Raw genomic sequence first — 26,758 nt, forward strand, 5'->3', positions numbered from 1 at the left:
CCAGTTGATCTCAGCCTAATCCAAAAGGCAATATTTCCAGCATTTAAAAAAAAAAAAAAAAAAAAATCAAAGTGGCAGGAAAAGCCTATAAATCAGGCCTCCCCAAAACTGGTTTGGAAGTTTTCTCTTTCGACCCCCATTGCAGGTCAGCATGTCCTACTTGGCCTGAGCCTTTGCTGACAGTGAAATACCCCTTCCTCTTCCGTACTTATTATAGTCACCTCACTGCGATCTACAACTCATATCATCAGATACAGATGAAACTGCTATTTCTCAGTAGTACAATATCAGCATCCCTATTAGCCTGCCTTACCCTTTCTGTCTTGTTCCAAAGTTTCAGTCTCAAATATTGCTGTAGCTTGGGAAAATAATTACGTCAATACAGTTTGCTGCGAAGGTCTTACTTGCCAGCATATCACATGATTTGGTCTCCACAGCAAGCTCTGCTCATAAAAACAAGGAAACACTAATGTAACCTTCCATAAATCTCAGCAATCCATCTTTTGGGGACTAATTACTACTTCTTTAACCTTTAACCTGACCTAACTAGTCAGAGGGTAAACTACCCAGCATAATCACTTTTTTGCAGGGGAACTGCCTAGTAAGAGTACAGGTAGTAAAGAAAGGCAGTGGCTAAAAAAATATCTGCTACTAGAAACAAGATCTCTTTCAGCAGTCGTCAGCACCTGCAGCCCTTGTCACAGGGGAGCCACCAGTGGTGGTACCAAAGGTGAGAGTCAGGACTTACCTCCACTGCCAAGTGAGAGCCTGAGTCATCCCCGCCTGCACAGAGGGAGGAGTGTACTGCCATAAAACCCCTGCCTGCTTAAGATTAGAAGCATGATTGTTGGTGCCATTTAGAAATTGATTAAGCTACATGGTTCTGTTATGGGATACCCTGTGCCCTCTAGGGATAGTATGATGCTGATCAGGAAATGCTCTGAAGAGATGTCATCCTTAAGTATTAAAGTACCTCAAATGCATTGTCTTTCCGGGCTGTACTTGAAATGGGACTGAAAAAGTGATTAAGTTTAGCAATAGAACATGTCACAAGCCCAGAAGCCACAAGCCCTTGAATTTAGGTGCTGTGCAAAATCTGCAAAGAGAGAAATGCGTGATACACTGTTCTCAATGCCATGATACAACAAGATATCATCACAACACTGACAATTTCATCAAACAGTTTTTGATCCGAGGCATCACTTCAAGCATCCCTAGAAGGCAGTGCTCTGCACATTAACATTCCCCCTCTCTAGAGAACTGTCGTGGTTTAACCCCAGCCAGCAACTAAGCACCACGCAGCTGCTCACTCACTCACTCCCCGCCACCCAGTGGGATGGGGGAGAGAATCAGGGAAAAAAGTAAAACTTGTGGGATGAGATAAGAACAGTTTAATAGAAAAGGAAGGAATAAACTAATAATGATAACAATAATAAAATGACAATAATAATAAAAGGATAGGAATATACAAAACAAGTGATGCACAATGCAATTGCTCACCACTCGCCAACGCATGCCCAGTTAGTTCCCAAGCAGTGATCCCTCGCAGGCCAACTCCCCCCAGTTTATATACTGGGTATGACGTCACATGGTATGGAAAAACTCTTTGTCCAGTTTGGGTCAGCTGTCCTGGCTGTGTCCCCTCCCAACTTCTTGTGCCCCTCCAGCCTTCTTGCTGGCTGGGCATGAGAGGCTGAAAAATCCTTGACTTAGTCTAAACACTACTTAGCAACAACTGAAAACATCAGTGTGTTATCAACATTCTTCTCCTACTGAACCCAAAACATAGCACCGTACCAGCTACTAGGAAGAAAATTAACTCTATCCCAGCCAAAACCACGACAAGAACAATGTCTGAACAGTAATCAAAACACTGCAGAAGCACCTGAAGGTGACAATAAAGTTCAAATATTGTGGCAATTTAAAAAACTTAAAGCTCTTAAAAGAACTACAATTATCTGGAGCAAAATTATTTTTTCAGTCATCTTCATTATTTGCCATTACATGAACAATACTGATTTTCAGAGGTAACTAGCAAACTCAAGAAGTCTATGGAGCATTTTCTGACTTTGGAATCAAAACCAAGAATGTTGTAAGTGTGATCACACAAGCTGCAGACTTCAAGGAGGCTCTATAAAAGTCTATGTCCTCTTCATGCACACGGACATTTCAACCCTCATGAGATTCTCACAGCTCAAGCCCGAGCAGATGGAGTAGGTCAGAGGAAAATCACACCGAGCACAGGGGTCTTTGCTCCCCAAAAGCCAATAGACCTCTGTATCTCCCCTAGCAAGACTCTGGTTTGGGTAACTTCATCAAGCTTCTGAGTTTCCAAGGGCTCTGCTACCCTTTTGAAGCTTCTGTGGAGCAGTGACAAGATGAGAAAGCATGGGATTTTTAGGCTTTAGGCATTAGCTTGTAAGTGAGTTTTAGGCTTTTAGCATTAGGTCCCTAAGTGAATTTTACCTGTTCTCTGGGAGCACAAAATACACAAATTCAAGTCCCATGGAGCCAGTTAATCATTCAAGGGTGAGTCATTCTCACCCTAGCGGGACCATGCCTCTTCATTCAGCACAGGATGTAGGTTTTGGCTAACGCCTGTAGGGATGCTCAGAATTAGCTGATGAATTATTCTGAAGAAATCAAGTTACCTTCCAGGAACTAATGGAGAAAACAGTATGTACAGGCTTAGAAGCTGCACTGTTACATTTTAATTCCTTTTTCCCTTGGTGTGACGGTCTGACAAATTATAGCCAATATCTCAAACATTCATTAAAGAACTTTGGTGGAGAAGACTGCCTCTGTAAAAATGCTGGAGTTTTATGAACAGGACAATGTGGCTGGAGGAGAGGGCCCCATGAAGGGTGGGACCGCACTTCTCCAAAGCCGCAATTCCGTACCTTAAGTGACCAGAAGGAGCACAGCGTATGCACCTGGAGGAGGGGGCCCCACGGAGGATGGGACTGTGCTTCTATCTTAAGCAGTCATGCCAGCAGGGAAAGAGAGGCAGCTCCCCAATGGACCCCCCCACCAAACTCACCAACTGATTCCAGAGAACCCCAGGAACGTGAACTGCACATGTCGAGACCACCGACTAACACACTATAAAAGAAGGGAGAATGAGTTCTCAGTGCGCACCCTCTGGAACTGGATCTCTACACTGGCTGGACCAATGCTGGACCCAGGACTGGTGAAACCCTTTCCTTCTCTTTCTTTCTTTCTCTCTCTCTCCCTCTTTTTCTTCTCTCTTTTGCACAGTCCCTACACCTCATCCTTTTAAACATAAACCATTGACCAAGTCTGAGACTGGGAGTGGATCTAGCTGTCCCTGGGCTCCTCTTTGAGAAGGAGTCCAGAAAGCAAGGGGGTCTGCTCTGAACCTCGGGACTCAAAGGGAGGGCTCTCCTTCTGACAAAGTTTCATGTTCCTTTTTCTGCTTCTTTTTCTACACCTCCCTTCTCTTTTCAAACAGCAGCTTAATGACATGCTGCAAGGTTCATATTGATAAGTTCACTTGTACTTGGGCAAGGTTAGCTAGGTTGAATAAATGTTGATTGTTGTTTGAACTCCCCTGGTGTCATTTCACCTTAATTCTGACAAAGGAAATCCACGAACCTGAGTCCCTCCAATTTTGGGACGCGACACTTGGCAGCAGCTGGACAAATTAATTTCCAAAAGAATAAGTAACTTTGCACTCACTTGCAGTCCCTCTTCTACCTTATCCAAACTAGTGATCAGCATCCAAGAAACCTTAGGACATTCTGAAAAAAGAAGTTGGGAAGTTTCTGGTTCAGCCCAGCACAGGCTGGGAAAACTTCTGAAGCCTTGAATACTTCACTGGGATTTTTCCCAGCAATTTTCACACAGTGCTTTAAGAACCAGGGCTAGCCCCTGACGTCCCTAAGTCATGCTGCTCACCAGGAAGCTGGGTTTAGTACACGCTACATAACTTTTGAAAGCAGAGCAGACGCATGATTATGAAACTAAAGTTCAATTTTACTCCTGCAAGTCAGTTGAAGAAAAAAACTTTCAAGAGAATTTCCTAGGGTAAAAGTCAATTTCTCCATTAAGGAACACCTAGATAGAAAACTAAACTATCATCCAGAGATCCCATTCTCTCTCAGCAGGTTTGCTGTTCTTACTTAGGCAAAGCATTTCTTTCCAGCTGCTACGTCCAACAATGCCAATGCTATTTTACTCAACTGACCAAGTCTCATCTGAGACTTTTTCACATGGCTGTTAAAAGATAGTTTTTCAGGATGCACACACAAGTACAGATAGAATACAAAGTGAGTCACAAAGTAAGAAATTGCTATTACAGTGATAAAACAGACATCAAAACCCAAAGTCACCTGGGCATGGAAAAAGGCGGCTTCTAATTACACCTTCCCATTTTCCAAAATCAGCTTACTAGGATGCACATTCACTGCCTCTTCTACAAAGCTGAAGAACTCCAACCTGTGGAGCTACAGCCACAGCGACAGCACTTCTGGGCTCACGTGAGGCATCTTTAACTAGATGTTTTCCATCTGCAAGGGTTTTATAGCTTTCATAGGTTCTTGTCTGTTTCTAGAACTTGTAACGTAAGGCCACAATTCTGACAATGCCCCCTAGTTGTTATTTACAACGTTTTTTAATGACCTAAGCGTTGTTACTGGTAGAAGCAGTTTAATGAGAAAAGACTGGAAACCAGCATCCTAGAGGCTGAATTGTGATCACACATGATAATAAGCAGGTATTAGCCAATCTCACAAATTCGTAACCATGCCTAACCACTGCCAGTACTTAGCCTTTTTTTTTTTTTACTGCGAACATACCTGCTGAAGTCCTTTCTACAAAGTTTAGGTTACTATTGTCTTCTGAAAGATGTTGTTTAATTTAAGATCTAAGTATTTAGAACATGGTCAGATAAGGTTAGCTCACTGTGGAGCAGAGCGAGAAGGAAATCCAGCAGGCTTGTAAGAAACCTTTCCAGCCTTGGAAGCAGCTGGACTGTTAGGCACATATATATTCTAGCCATGCACAAACCACATCACTTTCTGGAAGGGGTAACACTTGTTAGCTTTGGATTATAAGGCCTCCTCCCAACTACAGAAACAAACAAAAAACTAAAAAAAAGGAAAAAAAAAAAAGAAAAAAAAAAGGATTTTCCTTCAAGAATGGCTTTAACTAATCATAGTCAGGACAGCTTCACATTTCCCACTTACCTGATGAGGTTTCTGGTGTTTTCTTTCAAGAATGAGTGAGTATCTGCCAAAAAACAAACTTTAAGGCAATAATAATTTGCTGTGATTGTTCCCTCCCAGCTGTGGGAATGTTTAAATTGCAATGCTAAATGGGGATATAGCCTGCAGCTTTCGTAGAGATACTGTAAGAGGAATATGACCCTACAGTCCTGGTTGCAAAACGAAGAGCCCATCTGAAGATTCATCCCACTATTGAACTGGATGCTAGCGTTGTTTTACAACAAAAGGCTTGTGTTTCCTGTGCTCTGCAGCACCTGCAGACTCCTGTGAAGAATCTCGTATACAAAAATTGCTAAGAGGTAATCCCAGTTTTGTGGAAAAGAGAGGTAAAAAAACCCCAAAATTTTTCTTAAAGTGACTCTACTTTCTTTGAAGCAGGTTCCTTCAACTTACCTGGCTCACAGCTGATGTGCTGGGGACCAATACTAAACACCTGAAGTGACAAAACCCTTGCAGAGTGTTCACAACAGTCCTACTGTGCTCCCACTGAAGACACCTCTGGTTTTAGAAACAAAAGTTGGGCCATAACTGAATGTAATGTCTCAATCTATCCTCTCTAAGAAGTTATTCTACCCTCTCTCCCCAGCTAATCTCTCTACAGCTGGGTGTTTTAATAAAATATTTGCACTAGCCTTAAGGAGATGACTTTGGATTGTTCTGCTTTAGGTGTTAACTGCACTTTCTTTTCCTCACAGCCCTCTTCCAAAGCAAAGGAGGAGAAATCACTATGCTAGAGCACTGCAAATCAACTAGTGATGCTAATACTTTTAATTCCACAGCCTGAGAAAATTTCTCTGTAAGCCAATACTCTTGTGTAGAATACATTTATATACCCCACATACCTGCACTCTACATATACATGTGCATGCATGTTTATTAATGACACAGTGTATCATTCACTTATAAAATTTTCCTACATTAAATGGCAGCTTCTAAGGAAAAAAATTAATCATTTTTAGATCATAAGCTGTATCGGCAGCTGTCAAAAATGGTAATCTTTGCTCCAATCAAGTTACATGTTATATACTTTATTAATAACATATAAAGGTAAGGAATGATGCCACCCACATATACACATACATGCAGTATTGCAATCAGAGAATATTCATAATGAATTTTTAATTTTCTCTTGAAACAAAGAATGGGACACTAACAGAACCAAAATATTACAGCAAAAATTTTTGCTATCTTGATGAGAAGAACATAGACACGAGCAGTAAACAACATGGGTCTTGCATGAAAATACATTTCTCTTAGGAATATTTTTTGCTTAATTCATTCTAGTTCATGCATTAACATCACTTCTCCCTCCTCACAGACTTCAGACCAAATGGGGGGGGGGGGAACACATGGGATATAGTAACTTAGCTTGTGGTCTCTGAATCATTAGTAGCCCATTACACTTAAGAAGGTGGTACATACATGTATTGAAAGACAGCAACCAGAAAGGTCACACGTTCCCATTCACACAGGAAAACTCATGAGTTCACAGAATGGAAAATGAAAGCAATAAATGCTTATAGCTTAACCCAGTTTCACTTGGTTGTAGATGCACAACATAGTCCAAAGATTTCTCAAAAAGCATTTTTTCATTAGGCAACATGGGCTGGCAGCTCTAATTACACACTCCAGTGATTGTCTCTGAAACAACAGACTGTCTTGAACAAAAGAGATGACCAAGAGGATGAAGTTAGGAAAGCCCTATTAACCTGAAATGATTTATATGTATTCTTCCTACTTCTTCCCTTGTTTTTTCTTCCTCGTAAAACATGAGCATTCAGCAACAGAAAAGAGATGCTATTAAAGACAAGCACCCATCTACAAAATAAATGCTCTGAAGGACTCATCTACCAAGCTGAAGAAGAAAGCTCTCAATTGCAGCAATTCCAGACTATGCCTTACAGGTCTGATATTTTCACACCCAGCCAACAGAAACAAGGCCATGTTAGGAATCCTAAGTAAAAATGGGTCAATGTTCTCTGGGTCTCTCCCACTGAAGTTAGCAAAAGTTTAACACAGTCTGGAAGAAACAAAGAAAAATGGGTTATTTTAAAGGCTGATCTCTGAATCTTGTAGTTGAAATTTAGCAATTACACACCTTGGTGGGCCCCTGGGAACTTTGGGGCAACCCCCTTGCTTAAGCTCACCATTACATGAGTTCTCTTGCAGCCTCTAGAGTTCTCTTGAAGCACTTAAAAGCAAATTGAAAAGCAAAAGCTGATGCGTGGGATTGGGATGCCTCTCCTCACTTGGTTTCCCACTCCATCCTCTCACAGTTGACATGTAATTCCATTCATTAAAAAATTACCTCTTTAAGCAGGTACAATTTTTAGCCCCCACCTCTACTCTTACTGGAGGGCTGAGCCAGAATCTCAAGACTAAGAGAGTCAGAAACCTTATTTCCAATTCCAGATGGATGTTTGATTGGGTGGATGTTGTTTTTCAACAAAGAAAAATTAAAAGCAAAAAAACCAAAGCCCCAACTACCCCAAATTTATTTCTGCCATGAGCTAGAACCTTGGTTTCTTGACAGAGAGATAATAAGATTATTGCATAAAATACTGGTTTGTTCTTTATTTGTTCTTTATTTCGCTGCTGAGCCTTTTATTTAAATATTTTATTGTTGCCTGGAAATAGCTCACAGGTTTCCAACTTTCAAGCTCCTTTTAGAGGGAGGATGTAGATCCAGGACGTAATTAAGCCTTCATTATTAGGAATATTTTCTTTTCAGGGACCCAGCAGGGTTTCCAGCATGCCAAAATCTTGTTTGGACCTTTTCAGAGGGTAGCCAAGTAATTGGCAGAAGATAAACACAAGGAGCCAGAAGGGCTAGAATATTTTTTCAATAATCAGCTGAACATAACTAAAGAAACTGGAAACTAGTAGTGAAGAAATCAATTTAAAAATAGATTTTAAAAAGAAAGAAAAAAGCTCAATCTTTGAATTTGAACAGTGCGTACCAGACACCTCAGAAAGCATTCTGGATACTGCCAAAGACTTTCTATTGGACATTTGGAAACACTTCCCCAAAACTGCAAAAATATCTCGTTAATATTTCTCAGCAGCAGAAGTGCAAAGCAACCACAGGCCATGAGCACAAGTATTTACTGAATCTGTATCTTGCCGAAGAACGTATATATTTTGGCATGTATTATTATCTTTTTTCCAAAGGGAAAAGCCACCCACAGATATCAAAAGGCAGGAACTTTCACTTTGCTCACTCAGGCTGAAAACATGTACATCCCTTGATGGGGCAGCTTATATCACAGCAAGTCATTAAATGTAAAGAACTGACATAATGAAAGCATCTCTACTGCTACCCCTATACTCTTGCCTGCCATTTGAATATCTATGAGTTACTTTTCCTATATTCAGCTACCTCACCAGAGTACTCTTCTCGTAGAGCTCGCCTCTCCAGGAGCAGCAAGGTGTACCCATTTCTCTCTAGCACTGGACCTGGCAAAGAGACATAGACCCTTTTTGGAAAGGAGAGTGTTCCAAGAATGCTTAGCTTATTCTGGTATGTATATTGCCATTCAGTCTTCCCATGTCTGAAGCATTTATCATACAAAATGTTAAATCGAGATCATCAAGTTTAGCAGCTAAGTTTAGAAAGTTTACAGGGTCCTTTTTATATAAAAGGATCCTACAAATGAATCTACAGAGAGACAAGAAAAAGAAAAGCGCTTAACGATACTTATCATACTGAAAGACTATCTTGGAGTTAAAAAGTTCCCCATACCCAACTGTAACAATCCATGGAAAACTGAGTAGGATTCCTTCTGGATGGCACTACATTTGTGGGAACTCAAAGAGACGGCATCATTGATGGTACTGAACCTGCAGGCTCAGCTTGAAGCCTGCTAAAGCTTAAATGTTTGCAAAAAGTCCACTAACTCAGGTCTGACTTTTTTCAGTAGTAGTAGGGCCTCAGTATTATTGTAGTGTTATCAATTCTGTAGGTGTGTAGACAGAGCACAAGGTAAAGGAGAATACTTTCAGAAGCACTACAGTGAGAAATCCGCATCCCAAATTCAGATAAATATAATAACACAAGGTGAATGCTAATGAAGTCTGCTCCTTTTGTAGCTAAGATGCACGACATAAACAGCAAATATTTCAAAGTGAGACATGACTATTTTCCTTTCAGTCATCCTTACAGATTTTAACAAACTGCAAAAGACAGTATTTAAGCTATACGAGCACAAAAATTTCACGAGACAAATGATACAATTCATAACACAGAGAAATAAATGCAAAAAAGGATAGAACACATTTTCTGATACTCCACAAATATTCAGAGGAGTTTTAACACACAAAATGGAGTTTCTTCAGCAGCACTGATTAAACTCAAGATGAGGCAAGGATCTTCTTTACAAAGTAAAGGCACCAGCTCTTCGTAAACACATACCCCTCTCACTTTAACTGAGAAAGCACTCAAAATATTCCATGGAGGCAACCTGTGTGGTAGCATTCCATTGCCTATAAATACTTCGCAGTATAGATGTCAAAGGCCTTTCTCTTCCTTTTTACTGTATTTAATAAGAAATGGTTTTTCTTCAATTTATCTACTGTGAAACTCTTTAAATCTCCCTGGAAATGTTACAATGAATCTGTAAGACAGTGTTTCCTCTTATCTACCTTCTGATATCTATCAAGAAGTTTCAAGGCAAAAGAAATGTCAGATGCCAGTATGAAACACACACGTTTCCAGTCATCTCTTGTTTTCAGTATTGTGCTATAGACAGTTTCCCAGAAGAAACCGTTGGCTTATATTAAAAATACAGATACATTTAAAAAAAAGCAACTTGTGAACATCCTCTAGCTGTGCAGCTACCTACTCTCTGACTTTTCAAATGCATTAGCAAAGACTGAACAAGAAAAGAGTATTAGATACTTCTGATCATTGACAACTGTACTTCAGGATTCCAGATTTTTTCAAGTATGCATCCTGAATGTGATGTCTCCCTAGCATGGAGAGTATTCACACAGTTCTTTACTAATGAAACTGCAAAACTTGAAAACTGTTAAAATAAATATTCCATACAAAGGTGAATTATTTGCATCTTGGGCAAAACGAATGGAGCATCTTCATAGTTTCCACCGCACAAATATCACCAATATCACCAAACACATTTTACTACTCATACACACAAATCCAGTGATTACACTAATTAATATTGTTCAGTATCCAACCAAACTTGTGCGTTTCTAAGTCACGTTCTTTCAGCTTTATAAAGCTGACTGAATTTTTAATGTAGTACTTTCGGGTTCTACAGGACTGTCAACTGGTACCTGGAGAGGGGGAAAAAAAAAAAAGCAGGAATTAAGCTGTTACTCAGCAGAAGCTATTTCCAACCTCAGTATTCTTGGGTAATTATTAGGCTAGACTCCAACAGTATATGTAGTTAATGTGCCAAATTAGGCATTTATAGAAAGCCTTATTTTCCCTTCTATCTGTAATGAAAAAAAAAAAAAACCAAAAAACCAAGAATTGAGTTTCTTATTATAACTCTAAAATATATATTTACTGCATATAGATATTTATCACATGGAGATTAACTTTCAGGTTTTTTTCTCCATTACATTTAAACACGGTAGAATCTTGATGATCAAGGTTTGGTATCAAAGTGCTATTGTACCTTATTAACATAGGCAGCTCTCAAATATTTATGGTAATATCAGAGCAAGGACTCCAGGGTTTTTTTATATCCTGGCTAATATAAATGAAGTTGTGTGACCATCTAGGCTAATTAACAAGGTGATAACAGAAAACAGACAAGTCATGGACCACTGCCTATAGTCAGCATGTACACCCCTGAGATAGCCCTGACGCAGGCTGCTAAACCCACAGGATGCCATATTGTGCACACACAGCTGCACAGGTTTCAGGTTCAAGTTGCTCATATAGCACCAGCTTGGAAGTTTCTGAACCTTATGCAGACACTAACTGTGTGCACCTGATCGCAGATGATCAAAAGCTGCTATATATATGTATGCAAGACACCTACACATAAGAAGAAGTGTGACAAAGAATCTTGCAATATCTGACTCCAAAAAGCTGTTTCATTATCTTGATCCAAATGATCAAAAAACCCACAGCACTGAAAAAAGTTTCCAATGGCAGCCTTATTTCTACTAGTAACTGTGATAATTTGGAAAAGCTGCTGAAACATGGTCTTAGGACCTCCTGAACAGCAGAAAGTGCTACACTCACTCTTCATTTAAATTGAGAGGGTGCTCAGCAGAACAGACCCAGCTCTTCATGCAGCACAGTATAGAAACTGCAGCATGACTTCTGTTCATCAGACACTGACTTCACTTAAAGGGACTGCAGGTATTTTAAATAAAATATGTAGTCTATAGCACAGCCTCCTAACCCAATACACAAAACAGCTTCACAATTTACAATGCTACCTGCAAATAGGAAAAAGCAAGATTCAAGCAACAAAATCAGAGATTAATATTAGCCACTTAAAATTCAGGAAAATCTGAGAGCAGAATGTCTTTCAGTTTTTTTCATAGAAGCTAAGGTGAGAAACAGATATCTGAGGGCAGCATCCCACGTGGCTCTGTTGTTCCAAAACCGCACGGAAACAGTCATACTATAAGTTTTTGTCAATTACTCTTTTGCTGTTAATATCATTATGCCAACAGAAGCCAAGCATTCAAGTATGGCAATACAATCACGGTAAAAGAGTCACCACTTACAGCTTTAACATCCAAATTCATAATCCCCGAATTTACATTGTGTCTTCGCAAATCTGATTTTATTAAGGCTGAAACAAAACAAAACAAAAAAAAAAAAGAAAAAAGAGAAAGGTGGTTCACAACTTTGCAATGACGTGCCTTTCAAGGGAAATGTTTGTACGGTGCAAGCACATAGAAGCTGCTTTCAGCACATATTCAAAATACCTGTATTCACCCTTGCAATTTGAACTTACTGACAATTTGAACTTGCTCCTCACAAAGCACACGCAGAAAATGACAATAAAAGCTTTTAAACCATGAGTACTTAAAGCAAAGCTTGATGGTTTTAGCACTTTCAGCACATTTGTAAGTACCAGCAGGTGTAAGTCACTTGTACAGTTCACGAATACATCAGCCATTTCTTGCATTTGGAAAACTACAAACTGTCTCCATTTATGTATTTGTTTACATTTACTATCTTACTCTGGAGATACACATCTGCCTCAAATTCAAGACATGACCTAAGAAATGGGTGACAGATGGCTGTCCATATATTAGTAACATCGTCCTTAAAACAAAGGGGTTGCACACAGCAAGTATTTAAAGTGAAAAACAAAGCAAAAAAACCCAAACCAAACCCTGCACTTGTAATTTGTCAGCCCAGACAGAAAGCCACATATTTAAATCCTGGATGTCCGAGACATCTGAAAACTACCCAGAAATTCACTATCTGAAAAAAACCTCCCCATTTTTACATTAAAGAGAAATCATTACTTACATTTCTGATTAATTACCTGTTAAGACAATGCCCACAAAAATCCAAGCACAAAGAAAGAGGTTTCCTGCACGAGGACTGTAGTCTGTTGTGAGTTTTCCTTGAACAAGTGTAAAGACAATTCCAAATATCTATAAACAAACAAGTCACTTCATCAGGATCACATAGAAAAGAGCCATCACTCTACCTTGCAAAGTTTCAGGTCACATCTTATAGAAGCCAAATTTAAAAAATTAAGACTACAGCAACACAACAGAGACTTAACAGCCAAGTCTAGGAAAGCCTTCTTAGATTCAAGCAGAGTGGCCTTCCTGAACATTACTTCACTTGAAGAAATAAAATGATATAACCTGTGCTGATGCATTAAGGAGACCCGAGGAAGTGCCTTCAGACTCTGGGTATGTAATTTCCACAGCAAATTCAAACCCAAGTGGGAGATAGCCAGTCATGAAGAACCTGTTGAAGCGGAGAGTAACAGGATGACAGGTATGGCCTTCACCTATTACTACAGCTAAGAAAATCAAACATGAACACATGGTATTATGAATTAGCTGGTATTCTGAACTGTCTGTTTTCAAGACCTAACATGATTCAATACTTGCTTTGTCTGCTTCGTTCCCCTGACCTCATCCAACAATTTTAGCCATACATCTCTCTTTTTAGGAAAAAGATGTTTTAACATATTTGTCCTGTTTCCCATAACCACCTGCATACATATGAAACAACCTTCTCTGACCAGCCCACAAGCTACTCCGTAACTGAAGCCAATTACTTTCAAATGAAAGACATACATGAACTTCATCATTTCATCAGCCCAAACATCCGTGCTGGAGGACAAAAAGAGACCATCAGTAGGGAGTGAGGCTGGATGTGGAAGAAGCTGAGGGGACCAATGGGTGACAGAAAGAGCAGGGGCTGAATGCAGTTGAGATTGGTCAACTAGTTTTTAAACTGAAACTCTCAAGACGTTTCTGGCTCTACCTTGACTGCCATGTCTGGACACAGCACCATTTCCTCAGCACCTTTGGGGGCTCTTAGATTATGTATCTATGAGAAGTGCTCATGCTTTTCTGAGCCAACAAAGCACCCAGCATGTTGCTCAGGCTATCAAAACATAGATTAATCAAAATGCACAGAAGCCAGTCTTCCAAGATTTGCTCAGTTAAACGCTAATCACTTATCCACTGGACAACAGAAAGATTCAGCTTTACTGCAGACAGCTTTTTGAATTGGAACCAAACAAATTGACCACATACAGAATTCTGTTAGCTTGTCCTGGTTTCAGCTGGGATAGAGTTAACTGTCTTCCTAGTAGCTGGTACAGTGCTATGTTTTGAGTTCAGTAGGAGAAGAATGTTGATAACACTGATGTTTTCAGTTGTTGCTCAGTAGTGTTTAGTCTAAAGTCAAGGATTTTTCAGCTTCTCATGCCCAGCCAGCAAGAAAGCTGGAGGGGCACAAGAAGTTGGCACAGGACACAGCCAGGGCAGCTGACCCAAAGCGGCCAACGGGGTATTCCATACCATGTGATGTCATGCCCAGTATATAAACTGGGGGGAGTGCGGGCAGGGGGAATTGCCACTCAGGGACTAACTGGGTGTCGATTGGCAGGTGGTGAGCAATTGCACTGCGCATCATTTTTACATTCCAATCCTTTTATTATTACTGTTGTCATTATCATTATTAGTTTCTTCTTTTCTGTTCTATTAAACCGTTCTTATCTCAACCCATGAGTTTTACTTCTCTTCCTGATTTTCTCCCCCATCTCACTGGGTGGGGGGAGAGTGAGTGAGCAGCTGCGTGGTGCTTAGTTGCTGGCTGGGGCTAAACCACGACAAGCTCCATAAAAATGTTAAATGAAATTCACTGAAAAATGAGTTACTTTCAGTTTATTCTGATGTAACAGAAGGTGAAACCCTAGTAAGCCCTATCTGTACTGTGAGCTATAGGCATAGGTTGAGAGCACAGCAAGAGAATATACAGCAGACTCATTTAGTTAAACAATTAAATATTGTTTCTGAACAGAACTGCAGTAAGACTTCTAGTCCTCTTTAATCGCTCACCCAAGTACTCCTCCAGTCACGAACAGTACTATAAGGTATCCGAGGTCCAGGGTAAAAGTAAATACCAGCAACCCAATGAAAGAGAGAATGTAAACAATCAAAGTAGTTTGCCTGCAACCCAACAACAACAAAAAAATTAACATTGTTAACATAAGGTCATAGCACATTGCTGAAGCATGGAAGAGTAATATAAACATTACTTACTCTAACAACTGACATTCTACAGCTATAAAGTTTGCTTCATGTAATTCTGACTCAAACATGTCACACAATGAGAATGTATCCCTTCCCGAACTCTTTATTGCCTTGGTTATAGACTGCTTCGCTCAAGGCTAAAAAGACTTACTCAGACTCTCAAAGAGTGGACAATCACAGCAGATACTATTACCTTAAAATTATTTTAGTTCTCCGCTATGTTGTACCTCTTGGCCATTCTGCAGCGCTGCCCATTATACAGTACACGAGCAGCCAAATCGATCACTATTACCAATAAAAGTCAGCCTAAGAGGCAAGTCAAACAAATCTCATTACAATGTTCTACTTATTTTAAATCTGGAATAAGGGATATCATCCAAAATATTAAAGCACACGTCACTTATTTATAAGCCAAAACACATGCAGAAACAAAGCCAATCTACAGCATTAACATCCATTAGGTTTCTAGAGCTCTTGCACATAATGTACTAAGAGTCACAGGGGAGAACTACTCCACCACAAGCAGTGCTCCAGGGCGCTGCTCACTCTTGAGGGGCACCACACCATGGGTGATGGACCCAGGAGCTCCTACCCCAGAACAGAGTTCTGCTCCATGGTCATCCCCGAATTAAAGCAAATATTATGCTTACTAATAGGACCAGGAGTACTATAAAAAAAAAAAAAAAAGAGAAGCCATCAACTGCCCATTTTACAAAACCAGGCAGAGTAGGTTTTGAGCCTTTATGACTTCCTAGGAGAAGGAGCCCACTGGGCCACCTGGCCACTGTAAGACATACAGTGCTTTCCTTGTTAGCCTTACACTCCTGAAGAGACTGGAGTAGATGGAAAACCCCTTCGCATCTTTGCATTCTCCGCTCTCATTTCTTCTGGCCAAAAACCAATAAGAGTGTCAAGCTTTTCCCGTAGCCTCAGAAACTAGTCTCTACAAGGCCGCTAAAAGATCAGGAGTGAACTGCATTTTATCATCAGTTCACTTCAGCCCTTACGTTGCAATATTTCTCTAATGCAATTGCACCGCTTTCCTACCCCTAGCCCCATACATGCCTACCCACACTTACTTGTATGTTTTAGTGTAATCCAGCCACAAACCACAAATAATCGAACCCACCATTCCTGCCACCACCAGTGTCAAGCCAATTCTCCCAGCGTTCACTTCTTCACCCTTTCAACAAATATTTATATGGTGCTCATTAATAACTTGCTTCCACTCAGTCAAGTTCAGACCTCTTGGCAGTCATAAGCGCAAACAAACATTCCTATGACTCCCATAGCTGTATGGTGCAAGAAACTGTAGGGGGGTATAAAGGAAACCAAACGTCTGAGCACACATAGCACCTACATAATAATAAACATCACCTCTGCAAATGTACAGTAAAAAAAAAAAAAAAATACAAAGAAGATCCAAGAAACTTACCTCATAATGAGTTACTACCATCTGGTTTAATAACGTGGAGACAGAATAAAATGCCCCTGTCATAATACCTGCAGTACCAAAAGAAAAGCTTCAATCATTCCAGGTGTAGCCACGCAGATCTGGTACCCTGAAGAGTTAATCTTCTGATATTTAAGACTCGCATCAGAGGCAAAACCTTTTATCTGCCAGGTAAAATCTCTTCACCAGACCTACATATGGTATTTTGAATCCTGCCGGACTTGCCAGCACTGGCTGTTGAGTAAGTAAAAGCTTGACACTCCCTCCCACATAGAAAATCACCACCACAACTAAAACTCGATGTGTTTTCGGCACACATTTGAACTGTTCTGCCAGACTACAGCCAGACAGCATCACTTACCGTAACTGATCAGCAAAAGTACAAATGGAATATTTTTGAACAAGTTAATAATCGACTGCTTGTAGGAGTAATCCTCGGGAGGCATAGTTTGCAGAACTGCTTGAGAGTGACTAGGAGGGTATTTGGGCTTTTCTTCAAACACTGAGGAAAAAGAAGGAACAATTTTGACTTGTCTTCACCAGACTAATGCTTTTTCTTTTTGAAGTGTTTCGGTTTCACAAATTTCAGAAGATTAACTTGTGGTTTTTAACACTTCCATGAAAAAAAAATATTCTAGATTTTCTCATGGAAGAATCAAGTCACAGCCACAAAGGATGTGCTAATTATTTGGTCACATCTGATTGCTACCAACGTATGGTCAAAGACAGACTTTATCTGCAATGCGTCTAGAGCTTTGTATCTGAATTGTAGGACTAACAGAGAGACTTCAAATTACATCATAATGTCCTTGTAGCAAAAAGTCTAAGTGAACTAATTCTGAGAAAGGTCACTCCATGTGAAGCACGACATACAGTAAACTGGCTGTTGCTTAACCCTGGCGCAACAGGTAAGTGAACACAAGTAAACTCGAGAAAATATAACCTCAACTACTTTGAGCAAAATCAGATTTTAAGTGAGATGTTGTAAACACTCCCTATGGTCACCATTTAAATTACAGGAACGGAAAACTTACCAACTCCTGTTAAGAAGAACAAAAGCGTGGACACTATTGCTGTTCCATAGAACATGATGCTGATGTTATGTGCCATTAGATTGATATCGTCAGGTGTATTTGGAACCAAAACAGGAGGCAACAAAAAGCCAATTGCAGTGCCAAGCTGGAAAGCAAGAAAAGAAAACCAAAAATCATTTCCCTGGGAACATAAAAATTAACAGAATTGAAAAGCCTTACCAGGTAGAAATCAGGATTTATATCATAATAAGTATTAATAAAACTATGAAGGGCAAATGTTCCTTTAGTATCATACTTCTGAGCCATTCGCTCTCAATGACATTTCACAATCAGGTCTTCCATAACTCAGGTTTTAACCTTTTCATTTCTAAATTAAACTACAATACTACACCTAGTTGATAGCACATTTAACAACTAAGCATTAAGGAAGTTTTTTTGCAGAAGAATCTTTCACAGGAAAATACTGTGTGTGCACATAAATTTGTATCGGTCATCCTGCAACTGAAGGCCTAGAGATGACAGAAGTCTCCAGCTACTCTTGTAGAAAGGGTCTTCTCTTTTTCTCAATCAAAATCCTCCACTTGATGTCACAATCCTGCCACTACAGTAACAAAGACTGACATGCAAGGTTTACTGCGCAACTGATAGAGCAGAGAAGAGCAAGAGAAAAGGAGCATCCTTATTAAGAAACACAAAACCAAAACCTACATCTGCAATTACTGCTAAGGAAATAAAGAAAAAAGAAAAAAAAAAAAATCACAAAATGAAGTAGTAGTGGGTTTGTATCTGTAGTCAATTCCAACGTAGCAACTGATTTTGTATTAAAAAGGGACAGAAAAATTAGGACTGAAATTTTGGGTATATATATATAAAGCATTTTAAAACATGAAGGAACAACAGTCTTGGACTACTCTCCAATTTATCTCTGGTGCTCCTCCAAAACTAAACTGCATTTTAAAGTATTAGAACAATTTTTTTTTTTTTTTAACTAAAAAAAAAAATCTGCTTCTATTTCAGGTAAAAGAATAAAATAAAAAAGAGCACCAAAGACTGTTAGAGTAGTAAGTCCAACACTCAGAAAGTACTTAAATTAAAGGTGTGCCAATGTGCTTACAAAGCGCCCTTTGTGCATATGCTTGATGAGGGTTTTGCTGCCTCCCCCCGCTGCATCAGATTTACACAGTATCCAGTGCTCTTCTGAAGAGTTTGTCCCATTTTATCCTCACCCTTCAGTACATGAACCCTACAAACATGAACCGAGTACACAATTACTCTTTTTCTTAAGGTATGCTTTTTCCTCCCCCAGTGTGAGTCAATACAGTACTTGCAATATTCCAAGAAAGTCAAATGATACCATTTTTCACGTTTTACATCTAGAGAGGTTAAGGCCAGAAGGATCAAGAGTTCCAATGAGTCTCGTGTGCCCAGTTTAAGATGCTGAATAGTTGTGGAAATTTGGCACTCCTGACAACCCTTGATGGGTACATCGCTGCGTTCCCAGTGATTTGTGTTTCAACTGCAAATGGTCGGCATCTCAGGAAATAACGGGTGCGATCTGATTTTTGATAACTACTCTGTCCCTCCTCTGCCTGCGGTCTCAGCCCTGTTTGCTGTAGCTCTGAAGTTATGCAAAATATCTGATAATGACCAACAGCCCAGTTGATTATAGCAACCCAATTGTTACACAGCTCACTTTGTGCAATTAAACAAGTACAGCGAGACTATATTGTAACACATATGGAGAAATGAACTGCATTGGAATATACAGACAACATTACTTCTAACTTCCAAGTGCCTAATTTGTCATTTCACTACTCTTTCAATCTAGCTTTTGAGAGGTGGTTTTTTTTTTTTTAAGAAAGCAAAAACTGAGAAGAGAGAAATTCTATTGTCTGACACCTCATCTGCCTTCCTGGGTCATAAGCAGGACTGGGATCTTAAGACCTATGTAGCACACAGGTCTGAGCTAGCAGGGTACGGCACAGCTGCAGAATAAGCCATAATCCCTTGCACAGGACTGCCAGAGGGAGACGAAATACACTTTGTCAGTGCATTTCACAGGTGTTTCCCTGGCAGAGGGCCATCAAGCAGGTTGGCACACTGAGATCAGTCCTAGCTTCTGGAGGGGAATGTGCTCCAGAAACAACTAAAGTTTATTGTGTTCACACCTCTGTTCTCGTTTTCCTTGTCCATCTTCCTCATGGCTCCCATCCACACAATCCCTGCACTCCTGCTCCTGTCCTGCACCACTTCAACCCCCGTATCTCAGCATCCAAGCAAAGCATCAGTTTCAGACTCAAGTTGGATCCTTGGCACCGCACTGCAGAACTGAAATCCCAGTAACTCCTTGCCACTGGGAGGACCGGTGCATGTCAGGAAGAGAGGAAATTTAGCTGCCAAAGAAACCTTTAACCTGATTCTGGGACACAGAAGCAGAATTTTTGCTCAACTACTAAAACAACCAACCAACAACCCCCAATCTCTTCAGTCCAAAAGGGACAGTTGACTTGTCCACTGGAAGACTGCAATGCAAAAAAATTGTTTTGGAAAAGCATTGGGAAAACTATAAACAGCCAGGTATGAGCTAATGAGCAACCCTAACTGTAAATATGTAACGCTAATATTACTGCTGTAATAATCCAAAGTGCACAAACATAAAATCATTAGACTCACATGAGGAAAAACAAATCCCCTGTTACCTTAATCAAACTGTACCTATGACCTCAGCCTGCGCCAGCGATGTTGATTGGAATCTTAATGTTTTGTTGCCACAAAAAAGTGGGGACAGTGGCAGGGGGCGAGAACAAGGCTATGGGAGGAAAAAAACCATCAGTATCATATCTTCACCCGTGCTTTCAGATACGCCTGTTCCAGCTCTCTGAAACTGGCCATGACCAGGGAGATGGAGGAAATCTGCGACTCAGTTATCAGCTCCCCACAGTGACGTAAGCCCTTGCAGTATTACAGAAAACTTCATGAGTCACCAAGGCATTGACTACTGGCACTTAGTGATTCGAGGCCGTATTTTAAAAAGCAAGAACTAATATATGCCAGCACTGGGGCTCTCCATGGAAGTTCACGTACTTCACCCCCCTCCAGCTGGGGGTGGATTCAGTCGGATGAATGATGCCAAACGCGAGAGACAAGATGCCGAACACAAGGAGAAGAGAAAGCAGAGCAGGACAACTTCCAAGAAGGGTCTCAACCGATGGACTCCGGGCAGCTGAGAGAAGCGCGCGAGCTGCTGCACACCTGCCACACGGCCAGCGTCCCACACGGCGAGGCTGGCTGGGCAGGGTGGGACGGGATGTCGCATCACCTCCGCGCTTGCCCCCGCTCCGTCCCTTTTCCTCTCTCCAGCGCTGCCCCGCAACCGTTTCTCGGGGAATGCCTTCTCCCCCCTAATCGACTTATGTTTAGATCGGCGCCACGCCAAACGCTAAGGCAGCCCGCTTCCCCTCCGCCCCTACCTGGTTGCCCAGCACGGCCACGGCGCAGGCGGTGGAGACCTCGGTGGGGCCGAACCAGACAGAGGCGATGCGCGAGGGCAGCCCCAGGATGAAGACCTGGGCGACGGCGCAGACGGCCTGGGCCGCCAGCGTGAGGGGGTACCGGCCGGGGGCCAGGCTGGCACACTTGAGCCAGGCGCCCAGGCCGTTGAGGCCAGCGCCCAGCAGGGCAGTGAGGCGCAGGCCGCGGGCATCCAGCAGCCAGGTGGCGGGCAGGATGAGCGGCACATAGGCCACCATGTAGACCATGGAGAGCCAGTCTATCTGCGTGAAGGAGACGCCGTAGAAGCCGGCGAAGACGTTGCTGAGGATGCTATACTGGATCCACTGGAAAGCGTTCACCAGCGAGTAGCAGCTGAAAACCGCCAGCACCGCCAGCCGCCGCCGCGACAGGCGCGTCTCCGGCCGGCCGCCTGCCGCCGACAGCATGGCCTCGGCCTCGCCCGCCCGCTCCCCGCCGCCCGCCGGGGCCGCCCGCCCGCCGTCCTCCGCCTCCTTGCCGGGGAGGAAGCCGTTGCAGCGCTGCAGGGGGGGCAGGGCGGCGGCCGCCGGCATCTCCCCGCTATCCCCCTCCGCCTCCTCCTCGCCGCCGTCCTCCACCATCTCGGCCGTCTCGCCGCCCAGCTTCCGCGGTGGTAGCGCCGGCGGGCGCAGCCCGGCTCTGCCTGGCAAGGTCACCCGCCTCCGGATCCCGGATCCCGGATCCCCTCCCGCTCCCGCTCCCGCTCCGCCGCCGAGACCACGCTGCCGCCGCCCCGCCCCGCCCCGGCGGGGAAGGGAGGGGCGAAGCGGGAGGCGGCCCCGGGAAGTTGGGGCTGGGGTGGGGGGGTCTCGCCGGGCGGGGCGCGTGTGGGTGTGTGGGTGTACGTGCGTGCACACACACGTACGTACAGGCGCGGGCCCCCTTCTTACAGCCTTTTAAAGCGAACCTAGAAAGGCTGTCCGTGCGGGTGACCGAGAGCCACACGGAGGCGGGAGTGATGCCAGCAGTGCCCACGACCCCCCCGAGGAGGGAGCAGCACAGCCTCGTTCCTGTCCTCGCGTTCTCGGCCGGCGCATCCTACGCAGGCAAGGCCGAGGGGTGCCAGACCTGCGCGGGGCGGCCGGTGCCTCGTCTGCCGCCCCCGGCCACAGCGCAGGCTCCATCGGCGGCTGCGCCGGGGCCGCACGGGCCGCGCCACCGCCAGCACGTTCAGGGAAAATCAGCGGCCTTCCCCTGCGGTAGTAAGGTTTGTCTCTGCCCTGCGGCGGTGCGGAGAAACGTACTGAAGCCGCCAGAGACGGGCGGGCAGAGGCGGAGGCCCGAATCGCGGCGGAGGGTGGCCGGGACGGGTGCGCGGCGAGGGGCTGCGCGTCCGCCCCTGCCCCTCGTTGCCGCCAGAGCCGCAGGCAACACATGCCCCGTTTCCACTCGACCTCCGAAATTTGAATCGACCCGTACCCCAGAAAACCGGCCGTCTGGCTTACGTGCGGAGGCGGTTCGACATCGCTTCAGTAAGCGATCTTCCCTCAAACCCTGCTCCGTACGTGTCTGCACAGGAGCAGTGCCACGGTTCGTAATTCTGCTGCCGCAGACACCCCGCCCTTATCAAAAGACAGACTGTTCTCCAAAGGGCGTTAGGGAAATACAGAAATATTTAAGTTTGTTAGCGGCGTTAGAAGTATTTTACTGGCTTCCGTGGGAAATCACTTAGCGTGTGTTCAGCAAGTAACACACTGCACATTGTTCACAGACATGTCAGAGCCTAATCAGATCCGTGTCTGTGTGGTAGATGCGCTTAGCCCCCAGTCTGAAGTTCCCTCGCTAATTACGAGTTGGTATTTTACTCAAGATCAGGTGATCTATGTAAGCCACAGTTCCTGATCTTATTTGCAGCATGAATAATAATATGGACGCATGCTTCAAAATATTAATCTGGCTATGTTCGCTTTCCCTGAGCACTTAGCTGAGCAACTGTAGTGATGATTGCAGGGACCAGGGATTTTTAGAGACTACTAGAAGTGAATCCTGAATTTGCAGATCACAGGTGTGTGTTAGAAACCTGCTTTTTAAAAATAAAGTTACCTGTGTCAGATTCAGGCCCTTCTTGCCTCTTTCTTTCATGCCAAGAAAAAGCCTGATTTACTTTTACTTGGCCTGTGTAAGATCAGATCCTGGGTAAATTCTTCTGAGTTCCTCTGCCTGACTTCACACTTCAAGTGCTACGGGCTGTAGCAATGAAGCCCGCCTTTATTAAGACAGGACTTCAAGAGGAGGTGTAGTGGGAACTGAAACAAACATTACCAAAGCAACAGAGTAGCCAGCTTTCACTTTAGGAACATATGTCAGTGTTAGACATTGGTACAAATATGCTGAAAACACACCTGAGACAATGTCTACGTTAGTACTTCCACAGCAGTGCCCATTCACGGTCACTGGGACCTAGTCATCCACACTGCTGGACCGGTACAGCAATCCCTGGCACAGGCTGTGGGTTGGCCTTGGGGCCAGAGAAAGGACTGTGGCACTTTGGTTGGGTCGTATAGATGTAGCGTTAGCGTCCTAAACAGCTCTTGTTCTTTTAGAAGAAGGTGTAAACATTGATCTACAGCTAATTTCATTTAACATTTTTTCCTGTTGAATTTTGGATGACCTCAAAGTCCATCCAAAGATAACGTTTACTCCTTAAAGACAGGGGAAAATAGGCTTTGTTCTTCTCTCATTCTTCCTTTTCCTACTGTTAACACCCTTGGCTCCATACAGCAGGCAGAGCTGCTGCCAGCAAATTCCCTCAGTGAAAGGTTCGAATTCAGCCTGTTCTAGAATGGCCGGCACGCCTTGGGTTTCACTGCCACAGCGCCCGCAGAGCATCGTCTCCTCTGTCCTCCTGACGGTTCAGCACACAGAGCATCATCTGCTTCCTGCACAAAAGAAATAACTAGACGTCAGGGAACAGTAGACAGAAAGAGGCTAAGCCTGGCAGTGGAAGGAGCACCTGGATGAAAGCTACCTCCTAGAAGGAGAGGAGACTTTTCCCAGAAAGAAGTAAGTTTATTTACAACAGATCAACACGAAGCCAAATCCACCTTTGCTACAGCTACACTGATCTTGGTGAAATAAAACCAGGTTGATTTTGATGAGGTACAGTCAAAACAATTCCATCTTTGGGGATATTTATCTGCAGAAGTATCTTTCTAAACAAGAAAGGAAAAGGCAAATCAAATTGACAGCATCAAGGCAAGGCTCTGATACTTATCTCCTGACTTTTTACACTACTGTTATTTCATAGGCTTCACGACCATTACTTCTGATTTACACCCATTTGTTTGAGAAGCAGGGCCAAGGACATAGCTGACCAGCAAGAGAAAGTTATGGCATGACAAACATCCATTGCAGGAGTTCAGTTAAAATGTCCATCCTTGGATTTTTACATTTCATGGACAATTTATTAAGCTAAAAACAGAACACTGATGTCAAGGTTTACAGCACAAGTTTAGCTTAAAACTGCTGCTACCCTTTTTCAATCTACCCTCTAAATGAAAATTTAGGCTCTCCTGAATATTCCTGTTAGTGATAGAGCCAGAAATTGCTCATGTATACCCAAACATTAACAAAGTTGTTTTCCTGATGCTGTGGAAAGGCTGAAATACATCTTATCTATCAGGCAGTCACTGGGAAGTAGCTGATACTAATTTACTCCACAGCAATTATTTTCTTGTGCCCAAATTCCAGAAGTCAGGCAGAGGCCAAGCACTCAAATTTTCAGGCTGGAGAAAGTTAAAAAGCAATTAGAAATGCAGTATCCTTATTTGTAGTGGTGTTATTGTTCCTCCTGTAGCATATGTTCCATTGAAAGAACAATGTATTTTCGTAACTATTCCCAAACTTCATCTTGCAGATAATGCCATCTTTGTACAAAAAATGGCTCAGAAGGTGCCTTTTTGTTTCAGTCCAGGGCATTTCACAAAATAAAGGAAACCCAGCTATAGAGTGCTGCTTTCAGGGCGTAATTAGCTTTCTGACACTCCTACCTGGATTATTTCAGTGACATCAATTCCTAGGTAGGTCCTTCTTCCAAACCTCAAAATGGTATCTAAGCCACCCCCCCCAAAAACCCACAAGTCAATCTATCTTTGTAAAACTTGAGCCCAAGTTTAGAAGTCTGTAATGAACAATGTAGAATGTTGCCAAAATATCAACACTTCTAAAATAAAACTAGAATTTTTATGTACAGCAGGCACACAGTTAAGACGTCCAGGTTTCCTTTTTTTAATGTTTCAAACCATATGTTTCAGTCTCTAAAGAAAAAAAAAAACACCTTTATTTTATAATGCATTTAACTCTTGGTTATGATTTTCAATGCAAAAGTTGATCTCTCAATGCAGAGAAAACATACATGGCAGGAGTGCACCAGGTACTTGTCTTCCAGGCGAGTTGTTTGAACAAGAAAACTACAGCAGCTTAAGAAAGGGATTTCAGAACAAAAGATCTGAAGTTCCAACTGAGCTAGAAATGAACTTTTAGCAGGACATTAAACAAACCTCAATAAGCTGGACTTGAAAGAAAGTAGTTGGAGAGTCACATGTTTAAATTTCTTGATTGAAAGCTATTAGAGAATACAGGGGAAAACGTAAACATCCTCTTCCTCCTATGCAGTCCTCATTCCAGCAACATTTGCCCACTCTCCCCACAAGGTAAAGCCATAATCCCACCTGGAGTATGAGCATGTGCAACACAAGGCACTTAACTGAAATTTGTTTGTAGGTCCAGGTGTTTGTCTGGCCATCTCAATTTTGGAATATGACTGCCCACAGTAGGCACATTTGCCAATGACCTGGATTCAATTTTTATGTACTGACAGGAATATAGAAGTATACTCTTAAGTATCAGAAAAGTTCTGAATTTTAAAATACGGGTAATGAGCTCCTCTACTGTAAACAATAGAAATTTGTGGTTTTGGTTGTCTTGATATATATAAAAGATGCAGAAATGTACATCTGGTACTTCTGTTGGGCTGCCATCTGGTTTTCCTTTTGTAGTTAGCTATCCATTTCATATACGTAATAGAATTTTACCCCTGAGTTTCTTACCAAAGCAACTGGGGGGAAAAAATTACGTACACAAAATAAATTTTGTGTACAAAAAAATAATCACGTGAACAAAACAGTAGGTAAAATTTATTGGGTTCTTATTTGTTAAGATTAACAGGCTCTTCATATATTACAAAAAATGTAACTTCTATCTGAATCATTTATACACAGTAAGAAAAGTGTATATGCCCACAAAAATTAATAAAAAGCATGACCTGCAGAAGGGTTCTCTCAGATAAACATTCTCATTTTTGACAAGCACACATTCACTCAAAGGTTGGTTAACTTTGGGGAAAAGCTTTCAGGCATTTTTGTTGTTACTTCAAAAACTCCTTCTACTGATATGCTTTTCACCGCAGCAGTGTGCTGGCAGACAATCCTGATCTTCTCGGGTTCATTTCTTTCCTAAAAGATAATTGACAAAGCTCTTTTTTGAGAGAGATCAAGTGACATCAGCCTGATCCATCAAAGGATCGTGGGACAGAAGTGATTAGAGAAGCCATACAGATGCAGCCAGCTGCATCTGAGTGGGTTGGCTTGGTTCACCTACAGCCCGAGAAACTGCTAGGCTGCAGACTACCCCATCCTAAATAGTACACCAGGGAGATACTGGAGGTTTCCACTACCACAACCCATTTATTAACTCAGCATATAAGAATTCAGTAACATGAGAGGAGTTGCTCCCTAAGAGTTTCCTCTACTGACTGTAGCGGAATCCCAAGC

General features: G+C 42.4%; 1 protein-coding gene across 1 annotated transcript; it reads right to left on the minus strand.

The window, feature by feature from the left end:
• Nucleotides 1–6,253: 6,253 nt before the first annotated feature.
• On the minus strand, nt 6,254–21,678 carry FLVCR1 (FLVCR heme transporter 1). The gene is made up of 10 exons (XM_052806147.1): nt 20,927–21,678; nt 17,457–17,601; nt 16,784–16,924; nt 16,405–16,472; nt 16,049–16,152; nt 14,775–14,885; nt 13,062–13,167; nt 12,731–12,842; nt 11,958–12,025; nt 6,254–10,541 (listed from the first exon to the last, which is right to left on the minus strand). Exons 1-10 carry the CDS (start codon nt 21,566–21,568, stop codon nt 10,479–10,481), a joined length of 1,560 nt encoding a protein of 519 aa, XP_052662107.1. The 5' UTR covers nt 21,569–21,678; the 3' UTR covers nt 6,254–10,478.
• Between the last annotated feature and the right edge of the window lie 5,080 nt (nt 21,679–26,758).

The sequence above is a fragment of the Harpia harpyja genome, chromosome 13, assembly GCF_026419915.1.
Source record: "Harpia harpyja isolate bHarHar1 chromosome 13, bHarHar1 primary haplotype, whole genome shotgun sequence".
NCBI lineage: Eukaryota > Metazoa > Chordata > Aves > Accipitriformes > Accipitridae > Harpia > Harpia harpyja.